We start from the raw sequence: 12273 nt of genomic DNA, 5'->3' as shown, positions 1-12273 counted from the left end.
TCCTGGAGGTGTTCAAGGCCAGGTTGGATGGGCCTTGGGCAGCCTGATCTAGTGGGAGGTGTCCCTGCCCATGGCAGCGGGGTTGTAAGTGGGTGATCTTTAAGATCCCTTCCATCACAAACTATTCTATGATCGTGTGGGTCTGAAGTTCTCCAGCACAGAGGTCATGTGGTGGAAGAGCTGATCTGCTTGCTAAGCCAGAGGGACCATCTCTAGGGGTGGAAACGTAAGGCAGTGTCTGGCATCCTCACCAAATGAGAGACAGTAGCACTAGGAGCTTCCGTAGCGTGAGGGTATCTGCAGCTGAGGTGGCTTATTTTGCTTCTATCTGCCTGAATTGGGCAGGACTCATTCTTAATGTGAATGCAGAAGGTTCTGTATGGATTCTCCAACTGCAGTGACTCCTGCTGCCTTTGGATTGTTGTGTTAAAGATGCCCTTTGCCTCGGGAGGGGGCACGTTGGAGATGGGAGATGCACTGATGGAAACAGTGTTCCACAGGCAGTGCATCTCCTCAGAGCCGTGCGAAAGCCAACCTCCACTTTCTCTTCTCCTCTAGAGCGGGCAGAGGAGGGGCTACAACGCAGAGAAAACCAGGGCAAGGCAAGCAGCCAGCTAGAGTCCAAGTGGAGAGAAATGCTGAAGCCTGGTTAATAAGGAAGAGGTTCCACTGCTGAAACAGATGAGAAGGTACGTCACAACTATCCTTCTGTTTGGGGCTGGCAGGGGGGTAGAACTGTTTCTTTGAGAAGAATTTGCACATGGCTATAGGGCTCTCTCAGGAGAGGTGGCCGAAACCTGATTCCTGATCCTGGTTTCCTGCAGGAGAAGAAGGGGCTCTAAGACCTGAAGGAAGGGCTCTGTCTGGAGATGGAGGTGTGAATGAAATAAGCTTGAGTTTCTTGTGCTTCTTACTCCATCCTCAGTGTCTTTGATCCACTTTAAATGTGGCTGAACTTGTGCCTCAGGAGGTCATGGGGCAGTCATAAGCTGGGAAAAAGGAGTCGCTAAAATATTTCTCCAATTAGCTTAATGGCTAAGATATCCTGTGGGGGTGAGCTTGAGGTCACAAAATGGAATTGCGGCCTTTCAGAGGCTGCTGAACCCGGATGAACTGGAGTACACCTCCTGCCTCAAGCAAAGCCTCTATTCCAAAAACTCAGCTGATTGTCCTCGCTTCAGTGGCCTCAGAGTGTCAGGAAAAGCTCGAGGAGCTCTGTTTAGTCGTGGTGGGCTCAGGCCAGTCTGGCATAGCTTAGAACTCACCAGGTGTTGGGGGTGTCACGCGTGGTGGTGAGAGCTGTGGGGATGGTTCCTTTAAAGCACAGTTACTCGGTGTGGTTTGCCATAACAACTTGTTCCCTTCGTTCTTGCAGCAGAGAGAAGTTGATGGGAGTACCCATCAAGAGCCCCTGCAGGATCCTCACCTGCAGGACAGCGAGAGGGAAAAGCAATGTGTCGGTGCCCTCCATGCCAACAGTATTCAGGTATGTGTCTTTTTTGTGACTTCTCTTTGCACACCACAGTCGATTGAGCTGACAGCCCTGGCTGGAGTGTTCTCCACTTCAACTTAGCATGTGATGGCATCACGGTTAGTGAAGACCGGATCAAACAAGACTATTAGGATGAAATGTATTTCCCAGCTGAACCTGTGCGAAGGGAAGCGTTGCTTTTCATGTGAGAAACAAAATTGTCCTGGTTAATGAATGAAGCGTGCGTAGAGCAACCGTGCGTGCAGGCTAGCGGTTAGCTGCAAGCTTTCTTGTCTTTAACACGCTTCTGCGAGGAGGACTGTCTTTAGGGCAAGCTGAAGAGTAGAGAGGGAAAGATGCAGCCCTGTCAGGGGAGAGGCGTGGAGCTGCAGAAGAAGGAGTTTCTGAAAGCAGCCGTTGCTGCGGCAGGCAGTCTCCAGCTGAATTGCAAGGTGAAGCTGTGCTGGGCTCAGCTGGAGAGGGCTGCGTAGAGCTGTACCGATTGCCTGTAAAACACAAACACTCTGGACCTTTTAATAAGTATTGGGATTAGGTGGCTTTTAATGTAGATCAACTGCCTGGAAAGAAACAGGTTTGGGTTTGTCCTGTTTTGGAAGGTTATAGACAAGTTCTCTAAAAACTGTTCAAGTTCTTAGAAATCAAATGCCTCCTCTCGCAGCCAAATCCTCGCCCCACCCGACGAGGCCTCCAGACCTTCCATGTTCTGTTTCATTAGGACAGCCCTTGAAGAGAACTGGGTATTGAGTAACCAAGCTGGGTAACTAAAGCTTCTGGACAGAGAGTTGAACTAAACCAGCTGTGGAAAGCCTGTCTGGGAATGAGTAGAAGGAAGAGGACTTTCCAGCAGTACTTAGAAAGCGTCCTCCAGTGAGAGGCAGAGTATTGCCAGCAGCCAGCTGCCTGGTTCTTGCCATCACCTTCTTTCTGCTTTGGCAACACAGGTGCTGCTGGCAACCGGCAAAGAGGGTTCCTGTAGGAGAGGCAAGCGCTGTGCGAGCATAGCTGTTGCCTCGCTGCCTCTGTGCATTGCCACAAGACTCTCCAGGTCCCTTTTGGAAAGGGCCTTTTTCTGTCAGATCTTCCACTCATTACGCTTCATGCTTTCACCTTCCCCTTCCTGCGGTTTCCCAATCCAGCCAGTTTGTGCACGTTCAGACGGTGAAGGCGTATGTCTAATGTTAAGTGTTATCCCCTTTTGGATAAGGGGAAGGGACCGATCCTGTGGATCACCGGGGACACAAAGTCCTGTAACCACTCTCAGTAGTTGGACACATTAGGTGGATTACCCCATGTGTACCCCAGCGCCGTTTATTAAAGGAATACCTGCTTAATAATCAAATTGGCACTGAATATTGACTTTGGCTTTTCACGGCATCAAAGTCAAGCCTCCTGGTGCCACCACGGGGACTGCCTCGGCCCAGTGTGGCTGGCAGAAGTGAACACGGACCGAGTGCTCTGCTGGGCTGGAGAACAAGACTTCCAGCTGGCAGCAGAACTAACTAGACGGATTCAGCCACTGACTTGCTGCAACGGACAGTCAGGATGCAGGCTGATGAGAAAACATTTTCTTTTTCAGATTTGGAAGTACCTCAGCTTCTTTTTGTGACCAATCTCAGCAGCGTCGCCCTTTCTGGTTGACACCTTCCAATTATTTCTCTTTTTGATTATATACCTCTAACAATAAATATGAAAAGAAATTGTATTCTCTCAGGACTTTGATGAGACTCAGTGCACTCTCAGTGATGAGATTTGGGGGAGGCTATAGGGAGCTGGGGCTGGGGTTTGGAGTTCCTGCGGGGCTTGGCAAGGGGTACTGGGGGGCTGGGGTGGAGTTTTGGGGTGCCCAGGGGCTCAGGGGGGCCATTGGGGAGGAGCTGTGGTGAGGTTCTGGGGTGCCCAGAAGCTTTGAGGGAGCTGGTGTTGGATTTTGTGGTCCCCTAAGGCTTTGGGGGAGATTTGGGGTCACTATGGGGGAATAGGTCTGAGTTTTGGGGTTCCTCTAGGCCCAGGAGGCATTAGGGGGGATGGGGTAGGGTTTCTTTGCTGCCCTGGAGGTTTGCTTCATTTTTTGGGGCTACAGAGGAACCAAGAGGTTCTCCTCCCTTGCAGGATCATAAGACTCATTTGTAGCCCCGCACCCATCCCTTTAGTGCCAAAGGCTCATGTTTCGGGCTGAAATCCTCAATTCTAGGCTTCCAACCTGTTTTTTAGGACCCATAGACTTTTTAAGACCCGCAGAGTCTTTTTGAGGGTCTAAACCCTTATTTTTTGTGTCTAAACACTCATTTGTGCCTGAAAGCCTCATTTTTAAGGCACAAAGTCTGATTTTGAATTTCCAGTGCTTCTATTTTAGAGGCCAAACCCTTATTTTTAGGTTCCAAATGCTCATTTTTATCTTCCAAATCCTCTTTCAGGGAACAAAGCCTCATTTTTCAAATTATGCACCATTTTGATGGCCCAAATCGTCATTCAGCGCCTCTTAGGGTGTTGCTGCCCCTGGTGGGGGGGTTTGGACTAGAGGGATGTTTGAGGCTCCTTCCCACCCAAACCATGGTTCTGGCCGTGACCTCTGTGATGTCATCGTCTGTGATGCTGCCCTGTGTCCTCGGAGACCTCTCTGCTGTCCAGGACAAGCACCCTCTGGACTCACTCTCCAGGAGGATCTGGAGGAGGCAGGTGGTCTCTCCGCTGGGAGCTGCCTGCGCCTTGCTCTGTGTGTGAGAAACAAAGCAGCTGCGGTTCAGCCGTCGCAGTGCCTGGTGCCGGTTCCGCCGGAGAGGAAACTCTGCCCTACGTCCAGGGTAGGTCGGGTGTGTCCGTGCCTGCTTCTGCGCAGTCATTGCTCGGGGTTTAATCTCCATTGCAGGGCTCCAGTTCTTGAGGGTTCTGTCAGCTCTTGTTCTGGTGCCTCCCTGTGCTCCTGCTGCCCCCAAACTCCTGGGACCATTTACGTGCTCTCCAAGCCACAAACGCACAGCGGTGCAGGATTGAGTTTTATTCCAGTTTGCACACAGTGGGTGCTCGCCGAGGAATCTGGCCAGGCTGGAACACAGGGCTCTTGATTCAAAGTCTTCCCTGTTCTTTTCGTTTACCACACACAAGAGAAGTTTAATTACTTTCTACAAGCCATTAGCAAATGCTGACCCAGCTCAGAGAGCTCCCAGCAACAGCAGCTGGTTCATAGTTTCAGTGGTGCTTTTACACTTGATTCTCTTCTATCAATTCCCTCGTTGAGACTCATCCATGGATCGATCTTCCTTATTGTTGGACAAGTCTCAGTTCCATCCCCTGGCTGTAATTCTTATTGCCGTGCAACTGATAGTCCAGAGGGAGAAACAGAATCATAGAATCATAAAAAGGGTTTCAGTTGGGAGGGACCTTAAAGATCATCTAAATCCACCCCCCTGTGATGGGCAGGCACACGTCCCACTGACTCAGGCTGCCCAAGGCCCCGTCCAACGGGGCCCTGAACACCGGGCTCCAGTTCTTGAGGGTTCTGCCGTCATCTGCTCTGGTGCCTCCAGGAGCTGGAGCCTGTGCTCCTGGTTATTTTCCACATGGGGGATATTCCGAGCCCTGGTGGTCCCGTTTTGGTTTGACTGTGCCAGCCTTGCCCCGTGCTCCTTCATCCCGATCCGATGTATTTCCCAAGTGCTGTATCGCTGACTCCAGGCTGTGTAGGGAGCCATCCTGGCCTGGCTGCTGGAGCTCCCTTCCAATTTAGCTGCCTGCTTGTTTGCTTTGTCATCTTTCAACGTGGTCCTTAATTCCAATCTGGATTTCCACTGTTTTTTTGGTTTGGCAGCATAACCTCTCCAGTCGGGAGGTGGAGGAGGCAGGGACCAGCAGCACGGCGAGGTTTTTTCCCTGCAGAGTACGGGGGCTCAGACACTTGGGAGTTGTCCTGGTCTCTCTTCTGGTGGAGCCTTGAAGCAGCCGGTCCCCAGAATGGACCTTCCTGGGTGTAGGGAGCCCTGAACACGTGGAGTTAGTGCTTGCCAGGCTCTTGTCTTGCGTGCTGAGAGGGAATTCTCTGGCTTCCCTGGGAACCTCGTGCTGCACTTAGCAGGATGTGTCCACTGAGGGTTGTTTGTCCTGGCCGGAGAAACAGGGAGGCTTCAAGCTGTGCTGGAACCTGATGGGAACCAGGAGATGAAGCTGACTTCCCTTGGTGTTTGGTTTGTTTGTTTCTTTTGAAGGGACCCACGTGTTCACGTTCCTTCTTGTCCTCATCATCCTGGTCTTTGCCAGGATTCTTCCATCAATGCAGACAGGACACAGACTGGGAGAGCTGAGCAACTCCTGCTCTCTCCTTGGTGTCCTCATCCCATCGTACTGTGGGGACACGTGAGCAAGCTGGGCAAGTCTCCAGTCCCAGCTGCAGCTCTCCAGCCGTGCCTTGATCTCAGGTGGGACCCTTAGACCGGATTCCGGCCATGCCAGAAGGCAGAGGCAGTGCCTGGTGGCGCAGGACGAGCACCTACAGGGTGTGAGCTCTGCCCTGGCTCAGCTCTGGGTTTGGTGTGGGGCTGCACGGGGCCCTGCGTGCTGGGAATGGCCCTGGAGCATCCAGCGCTCCACACTGGCTCTGGATTGTCCCAGCTGACCGTCTCTGGTTCAGAAGTGTTCTATGTGCTGGTCTTGAGGACAGCCCTGTCCATCCTTGGGTGTCCTGCTGCTGCCGTCCTGCGCCACAGGATGGTGCGGGAGAACTGTTTGTGCAGTTGGTGCAGCTGAACAGGGCAGTGGAGAAGAATGGGGCTCTGCTCCATCAGAAACTGCTGGGAGGGGAGAGACGGGAGTTCTCTGTTTGTGGTCAGTTTGTGGTGCGGCTGTGAGACAGCTCGTAGGGCGGTCCTGCAGGAATTCTGACCACGTGAGCGGGCAGCAGGGAGCACTGTCATAAAGGAGGTGAAACGGTTTTAAGCATCGAGGTGAGGGGAGAGCGATGAGTGTCCTGGTGAGCAGTGTGCAGGGATCTCTGGTCTCAGGTGAGGCTCCTGTTGTGAGCTCTGCTGGGAGAGCGGAGGTGGGAATTTCCAGAGCGTCTGGAAAACCAACCTGTTCATTCTCACAGAAATACCTGAAGGCATTTATGGAACCTCAGCCTTCCCGTTAACTTCTCTGTGACCATTTGACCATGGTTTCTGTTTCTCCTTCTAGGGATCAGCTGAGGCTCTGCAAAATGCCTTTATCCTTGCGCCATATTATGGGCTGTGCGGTACCTGCAGCGGTGGGACTTCTTGGCTGCTGGTGGATCTACTCCCGCAGAAAGAGGCGTAGAGTCTGTCCTGACCAAAGAGCAACAGGCCCCAGGACAGAGCAGCAGGAGGAAGTTGCAGGGGAGGAATCATCACCCAGACCAGCAGCAGGGGTTCCTCGAAGGCTGCCTCGTCTGTTGGAAGAGGAAAGGCCAGAGAATGAAAACGCTGGAGGATTTTCCGCGCCCTGCCAGCCTCAGGCAGCCGTGGCACCCAGGGGCTTGCAGCTCGCAGCAGCAGAGGTGAGCTGGGAGGGGACACCTCACCCTGGGGAGCTGGGAGGGTTTCCTTCTGGAAGGACCTGGCCGTTCCCTCCTGCCCTCCCTGGGCCACCCGATGCTTGTGGCCTCTCTTCCTTTTCTTGTGCATCACCCGCTGCTCCAGCACCAGCTCCCACAGCCGCCGCAGCATGGGGACAGCGTGGCCACGGAGCTGGACGACCGCTGTCCCCTCTGCCCGGGCAGCTGGGAGGTGGCAGCTCCGGGATGCCGTGCCTCCAACAGTTCTGCTCCCTGTGCATCCTGCGCTGGGCTGGATGCCCGAGTGCCTCTGCCAGACACGCTCCAGCACTTTGCACGTCTCTCTTGGCAGGACCCAGCGTCGGGCACCGAGGGAGCCAGCGCGGAGAGAAGCTCTGCTGCGAGGGATGGCGGCAGGAGCCAGCGGCCCCAGGCAGGGCCGGTGGAGGCAGCAGAAGGCTCCCAGTGCCCCATCTGCCTGCAAGGTGTTACAAATGCCTCCTACGTGGCCTACTGCCTGCACAGCTTCTGCTTTGGGTGCATCCAGCGTTGGGCCACGATGAGCAAGACCTGCCCCGTCTGCCGGCAGCCGTTGGAGCGCCTGCTGATCTCAGTGTGAGCAGATGACGAGTATGAGGAGCTCGTCCTTAGCCCTCCCAATCACGTGTGCAGGTGGACGGCCATGGGAAGGCCCTGCAGCCGCTTCCCACAGCAGCTCTACTACCTGCGCAGGCGGACCACCAGCAGAAGCCAGAGCCCAGCTGGCCATCACGCTGCTACGGACACACTCAATGAGTGTGTCTCAGAGCTGCTGCAGTCCCTCCGCTTCTACCTCCATCGCCTGCAGTGAACCCCCAGCTGCTTTCCAGGCCCTGTGGATATGGGAACAGTTCCCACTGTGTGTTTTGTGATGGACTGTGTTAAAAATAAAATGTGTTTTGTAGCATCTGATCAGGCACAGCGTGAGTTGTGTGGTGGGGTGGGGGTTTGTATTTATTTGAGGAACTGAATTACTTTGGACATGGTGTGTGTGATTGTGGAATCATGGAATGATTTGGGCTGGAAGGGACCTCATGGCCATTCAGTTCCACCTCCCTGCCGTGGGCAGGGGCACATTGCACTGGATCAGGTTGCTCCAAGCCCCATCCAACCTGACCTAGAACACCTCCAGGGAAGGGGCAGCCACCACTTCTCTGGGCAACCTGAGCGAGTGCCTCCCCACCCTCACAGGGATACATTTCTTTCTTGAGGTCTCATCTCAATGTCCCCTCTTTCAGCTGAAAGAGGATGTCCTGAGTGATAAGGGACCTTCTTCTGATATCAAACTTAAACCTCCCCTGGCACATCTTCCTGACATTCCCTTGGGTGGACAACATATCATGTGGCCCAGTGTGTCTCAAGAACCCATCACCCAGTAGGAAGGGACAGGCCATGAAGGGGGCTGTGAGGTCACTTCTGCTTCTGGGGGGAACAGGCCAACAGCAGGAACATGGCTGGGAAAGAGACTGTGAGGTCACCGATTTCTGAAGCAGCTGATAGCTCAGCCCTTGACCCCTGGCTGGGATTTGTGCTTTGAAGCTCACATCTGGCAGTGTCTCTGACAGACCAGCAGAAGGCACCTGGTTGGCTCATTGGCTATGAGATCCCATAGAAAAGTCGGGTCATAAACTGCTGGGGTCAAAGAAGACGTGGGTCATAAAAGAACTGGGGCGTAGAAGAGTTGTTGCATAGCAGTTTCATAGAAAGATCGAAGGAGAGTCAGATCCCAGGAGGGTCGGGGCCATAGAAAAATCATAGAAGATTTGGGTCAGAGAAAGGTTGTAGAAGAGTCAGGTGATAGAAGAGTTGGGTCTTAGAAGGGTCATAGATGAGTCAGGTGATACGAGGTTTTGGATTATAGAAGGGTCAGAGAACAGTCACGTCATGGAAGGTTCAGGTCACAGAAGGGGGTGGTCACTGAATGGTCACAGAAGTGTCAGGTGGCAGAAGAGTCATAGAAGTGTGGGGTCATAGAATATTTAGGAGCTGGGTCATTAAAGTGTAATGGAAGAGTTGGGTCATGGAAGGGTCGGGTCAGAGGTGTATAGAGGTCATAGAAGTGTCATAGAAGAGTTGGGTCATTGAAGGCTCATGTGACAGAGGGACTGAAGAAGACTCAGGGTATAGAATAGTTATAGAAGAGTTGGCTGATAGAAGGTGTCGTGTCATAGAAGAGTAACAGAAAAATGAGGTCACTGAAGAGTAGCGTCATAGACAATGTTTCATAGAAGGGTCTTAGAGGTGTAGAGTCATACAAGGGTCAGGTCATAGAAGGGTGGTAGAATGGTCAGATCATAGAAGTGTTGGGTCAGAGAAGAGCTGGGTCATAGTAGTGTTAGGTGATAGAAGTGTCAGGTCACAGAAGGGTCACAGAAGAGTTGGGTCGTAGAAGAACTGAGTCATAGAAGAAAAGGATCATAGAAAAGTTGGGTCAAAGAAAGGTGATAGAAAAGTGGGATTGTAGAAGAGCAGGTTCACAGAAGAGTGATAGAAGTGTTGGGTCACACAAGAGTCTGTTCAGAGTAGAGGTATAGAAAAGTCGAATAATTCAAGAGTTGGGTCTTTAAAGAGTCGCATCACAGAGGGGTGACAGGAGAGTCAGGTTATAAAATATTCGTGAAAGAGTTGGGTCATGTGAGAGTCAGGACATAGAGGGGCCCAAACCAAGAAAGCTGGGTCATAAAAGTGGCGTTGTGGGCTACACAGAGAGGGAACCAGGACTGGCAGCCAGGACAGCCTGGAGACGCTCTCCTGGGGAAAGAGAGGTCCCTGGAGAAGAGCAAGTGCTCTGCAGCCTCCCACAGCAAAACTCTTCAGCTGGACACTGGTGTTTTCATCTCTGAGTCACTTTCTTGGTCACGTTCTTAAGAGAAACTTAAGCAGAAGCCCTAAGCCTTCAGGCCCTGCCCTGAGGAGATCCCTTTGCTCTATGGAAAGGCTGTTGTGGAGGCAGCTCTGTCCCACAAGTGCCCACTGCCTGTCCCTGCCTGCGGGCACAGCACTGCCACGCAGCACCGCTGTGACCAAGCTCAGAGCCCTCAGGCCTTCCAGCAAGGCAAGGAGTGAGGAGGAGAGTGTGGAAGTGGAGAGAGAACAGCTCTGGGAGATCAAGCGCTGGTGCCTGGCAGGGCTGCCGTGCTGGGAATCTTTTCCCCTCCACCCATGACTACAGGAACTGTCCCTGCAGCTCCAAAAAGGCCTTGGAGGAAAGAGATCAGGAAAGAAAAGTCCTTGAATATCCCTTTATTTTGTTGAAAAACACAGAGTGCAACTCCTCATTTACACAGATAATCAGTAAGAAAAGCGAAGAAGACCGTGAATTAAAAACAGAATTACCACATTATCCCAATTTAAAAACCAGTAACACCAACAACAAACACAAAGAAGCTGGTCTCGGCCTGATGTGAGTTGCAGGATAACTGCTATGCAGAAGGTGATGAGCAGTTCATTGCTTCAGAGAACCATCCAGGTATCAGTTTCCACACTGCACCCTTGAGCTGCTGGTTCCTCAAGCTGTAGATGAGGGGGTTCAGTGCTGGAGGAACCACTGAGTACATAACTGACACCACAAGGTCCAGGGATCGAGAGGAGTTGGAGGGAGGCTTCAGGTAGGCAAATGCTGCAGTGCTGATAAAGAGGGAGACCACTGCCAGGTGAGGGAGGCACGTGGAAAAGGCTTTGTGCCGTCCCTGCTCAGAGGGAATCCTCAGCACTGCCCTGAAGATCTGCACGTAGGACACCACAATGAAAACAAAAAAGCCAAAAAATAAACAGGCACTAACATCAAGAAGCCCAACCTCCCTGAGGTCAGAGTGTGAGCAGGAGAGCTTGAGGATCTGAGGGATTTCACAGAAGAACTGTTCCACAGCATTGCCCTGGCAGAGGGGCAGGGAAAATGTATTGGCCGTGTGCAGCAGAGCATAGAGAAACCCAGCGCCCCAGGCAGCTGCTGCCATGTGGACACAAGCTCTGCTGCCCAGGAGGGTCCCGTAGTGCAGGGGTTTGCAGATGGCAACGTAGCGGTCGTAGGACATGATGGTGAGGAGAAAATACTCTGCTGAAATGAAAAAGGCAAACAGAAAGACTTGAGAAACACATCCTGAGTAGGAGATGGCCCTGTTGTGCCAGAGGGAATTTGCCATTGATTTTGGTACAGTGGTGGAGATGGATCCCAGGTCAAGAACAGAGAGATTGAGGAGGAAGAAGTACATGGGGGTGTGGAGATGGTGGTCACAGGCGATGGTGGTGATGATGAGGCCGTTGCCCAGGAGGGCAGCCAGGTAGATGCTGAGGAAGAGCCAGAAGTGCAAGAGCTGCAGCTCCCGTGTGTCTGCGAATGCCAGGAGGAGGAACTGGGTGATGGAGCTGCTGTTGGACATCTGCTGCCTCCGAGCATGAGACACTGCCCAACATGGAGAAAACAAGAACAAGTTAGGAGAGACTTCTTTCAGCAAAATCAAAGCCATATCCCACAGGATATTGCCCCAAACTGTCTCTCTCCATGAAGGAAGACCTTTGGCAGGCCCCTTTCACAAGGTCTGCTTGCTCCTCGTTGGAGAAGGAGGCTGTAATGTTGGCTGTGCAGGAGTCAATGCTGCCCTACAGCAAAAGGGGAACGGAACACAGGGTGATCTTAGGATGAATCCACTCCTGATATCAAAGAGCTTTCCAGCATTGTTGCTTCCAATTCACCTGACTTCAGAGCAGAGCTGAGGAGATTTTGCTTTGTGTTTTGTGTTCTGGTTGCCCCAACACAGCTCAGGATGGTTTTGATGCAGAAACTCCTGGCTTTTCCACTTCACCCCAGGTGAAGTCTCTTGTGTCCTGACACCAAACAGGCTGTCCCTTCATGCAGAGTGAGCACAGCCGGTCTGTCTATCAGCCCTGGTCTCCGCTGCCCTGTGCTGGAGGACTTTTGCACTTGGGTGTTCCCCCAAAAGGAACTGGCACTGCTGGGAGCAGAGGAATCCGGTTTCCCAGTGCAGATCTCGAAATACCCTCATGCTTCCTACCTGAGGAGGATCTCAGCTCTCCCCTCCCATCCAGGGACTCAGAGGGCTCATTGCTGCTGCCCCCACATAGAGATGATGAGCAGCACTTCCGTGGACTTAGTGCTGAGATGTCTTCTCCATGGGACTGCTAGATGACAGACAGATACCATAGGAGAGCCGTGCCCTTCTGGAGGGCAGCCTGAAGCACAACAGGACCCTGCAAGCAAAGAATCAGAGGCCACAAATGTGGG

At 52.6% G+C, this 12273-nt stretch overlaps 2 protein-coding genes across 5 annotated transcripts; one reads left to right on the top strand and one right to left on the bottom strand.

The window, feature by feature from the left end:
• Positions 1–557: 557 nt before the first annotated feature.
• Positions 558–7661, top strand: LOC128850898 (E3 ubiquitin-protein ligase Topors-like). Of its 4 annotated transcripts, XM_054055932.1 has the most exons (5): positions 558–689; positions 825–877; positions 1376–1486; positions 6656–6995; positions 7345–7661. In XM_054055932.1, the coding sequence occupies exons 2-5, from the start codon at positions 870–872 to the stop codon at positions 7609–7611; spliced, it is 726 nt and encodes a 241-aa protein (XP_053911907.1). In that variant the 5' UTR covers positions 558–689; positions 825–869; the 3' UTR covers positions 7612–7661. The 4 variants fall into 4 exon arrangements, 2 of the variants coding, with proteins under 2 accessions (XP_053911907.1, XP_053911908.1); XR_008448115.1 differs by lacking the exons at positions 6656–6995; positions 7345–7661 and adding an exon at positions 3069–3198; XM_054055933.1 differs by lacking the exon at positions 825–877 and having other exon boundaries at positions 561–689.
• A 2792-nt stretch (positions 7662–10453) lies between these two features.
• On the bottom strand, positions 10454–11422 carry LOC128850878 (olfactory receptor 14A16-like). Its single transcript, XM_054055895.1, has one exon. It carries the CDS (start codon positions 11408–11410, stop codon positions 10454–10456), a length of 957 nt encoding a protein of 318 aa, XP_053911870.1. The 5' UTR covers positions 11411–11422.
• Positions 11423–12273: the final 851 nt, after the last annotated feature.

The sequence above is a fragment of the Cuculus canorus genome, unplaced genomic scaffold, assembly GCF_017976375.1.
Source record: "Cuculus canorus isolate bCucCan1 unplaced genomic scaffold, bCucCan1.pri subtelo1, whole genome shotgun sequence".
Taxonomy (NCBI): domain Eukaryota; kingdom Metazoa; phylum Chordata; class Aves; order Cuculiformes; family Cuculidae; genus Cuculus; species Cuculus canorus.
Note: the sequence above shows the minus strand (reverse complement) of the source record. Positions and strands in the feature narration are given on the sequence as shown.

Bases quoted from the DNA above. Each gene is read 5' to 3' on its own strand.
- LOC128850898 (XM_054055932.1), top strand. The intron at 1,487-6,655 runs GTATGTGTCTTT...TTCTCCTTCTAG, and splicing joins TCCATGCCAACAGTATTCAG to GGATCAGCTGAGGCTCTGCA. The intron at 6,996-7,344 runs GTGAGCTGGGAG...CTCTCTTGGCAG, and splicing joins TGCAGCTCGCAGCAGCAGAG to GACCCAGCGTCGGGCACCGA.
- LOC128850878 (XM_054055895.1), bottom strand. From the start codon at position 11,410: ATGTCCAACAGCAGCTCCATCACCCAGTTCCTCCTCCTGGCATTCGCA.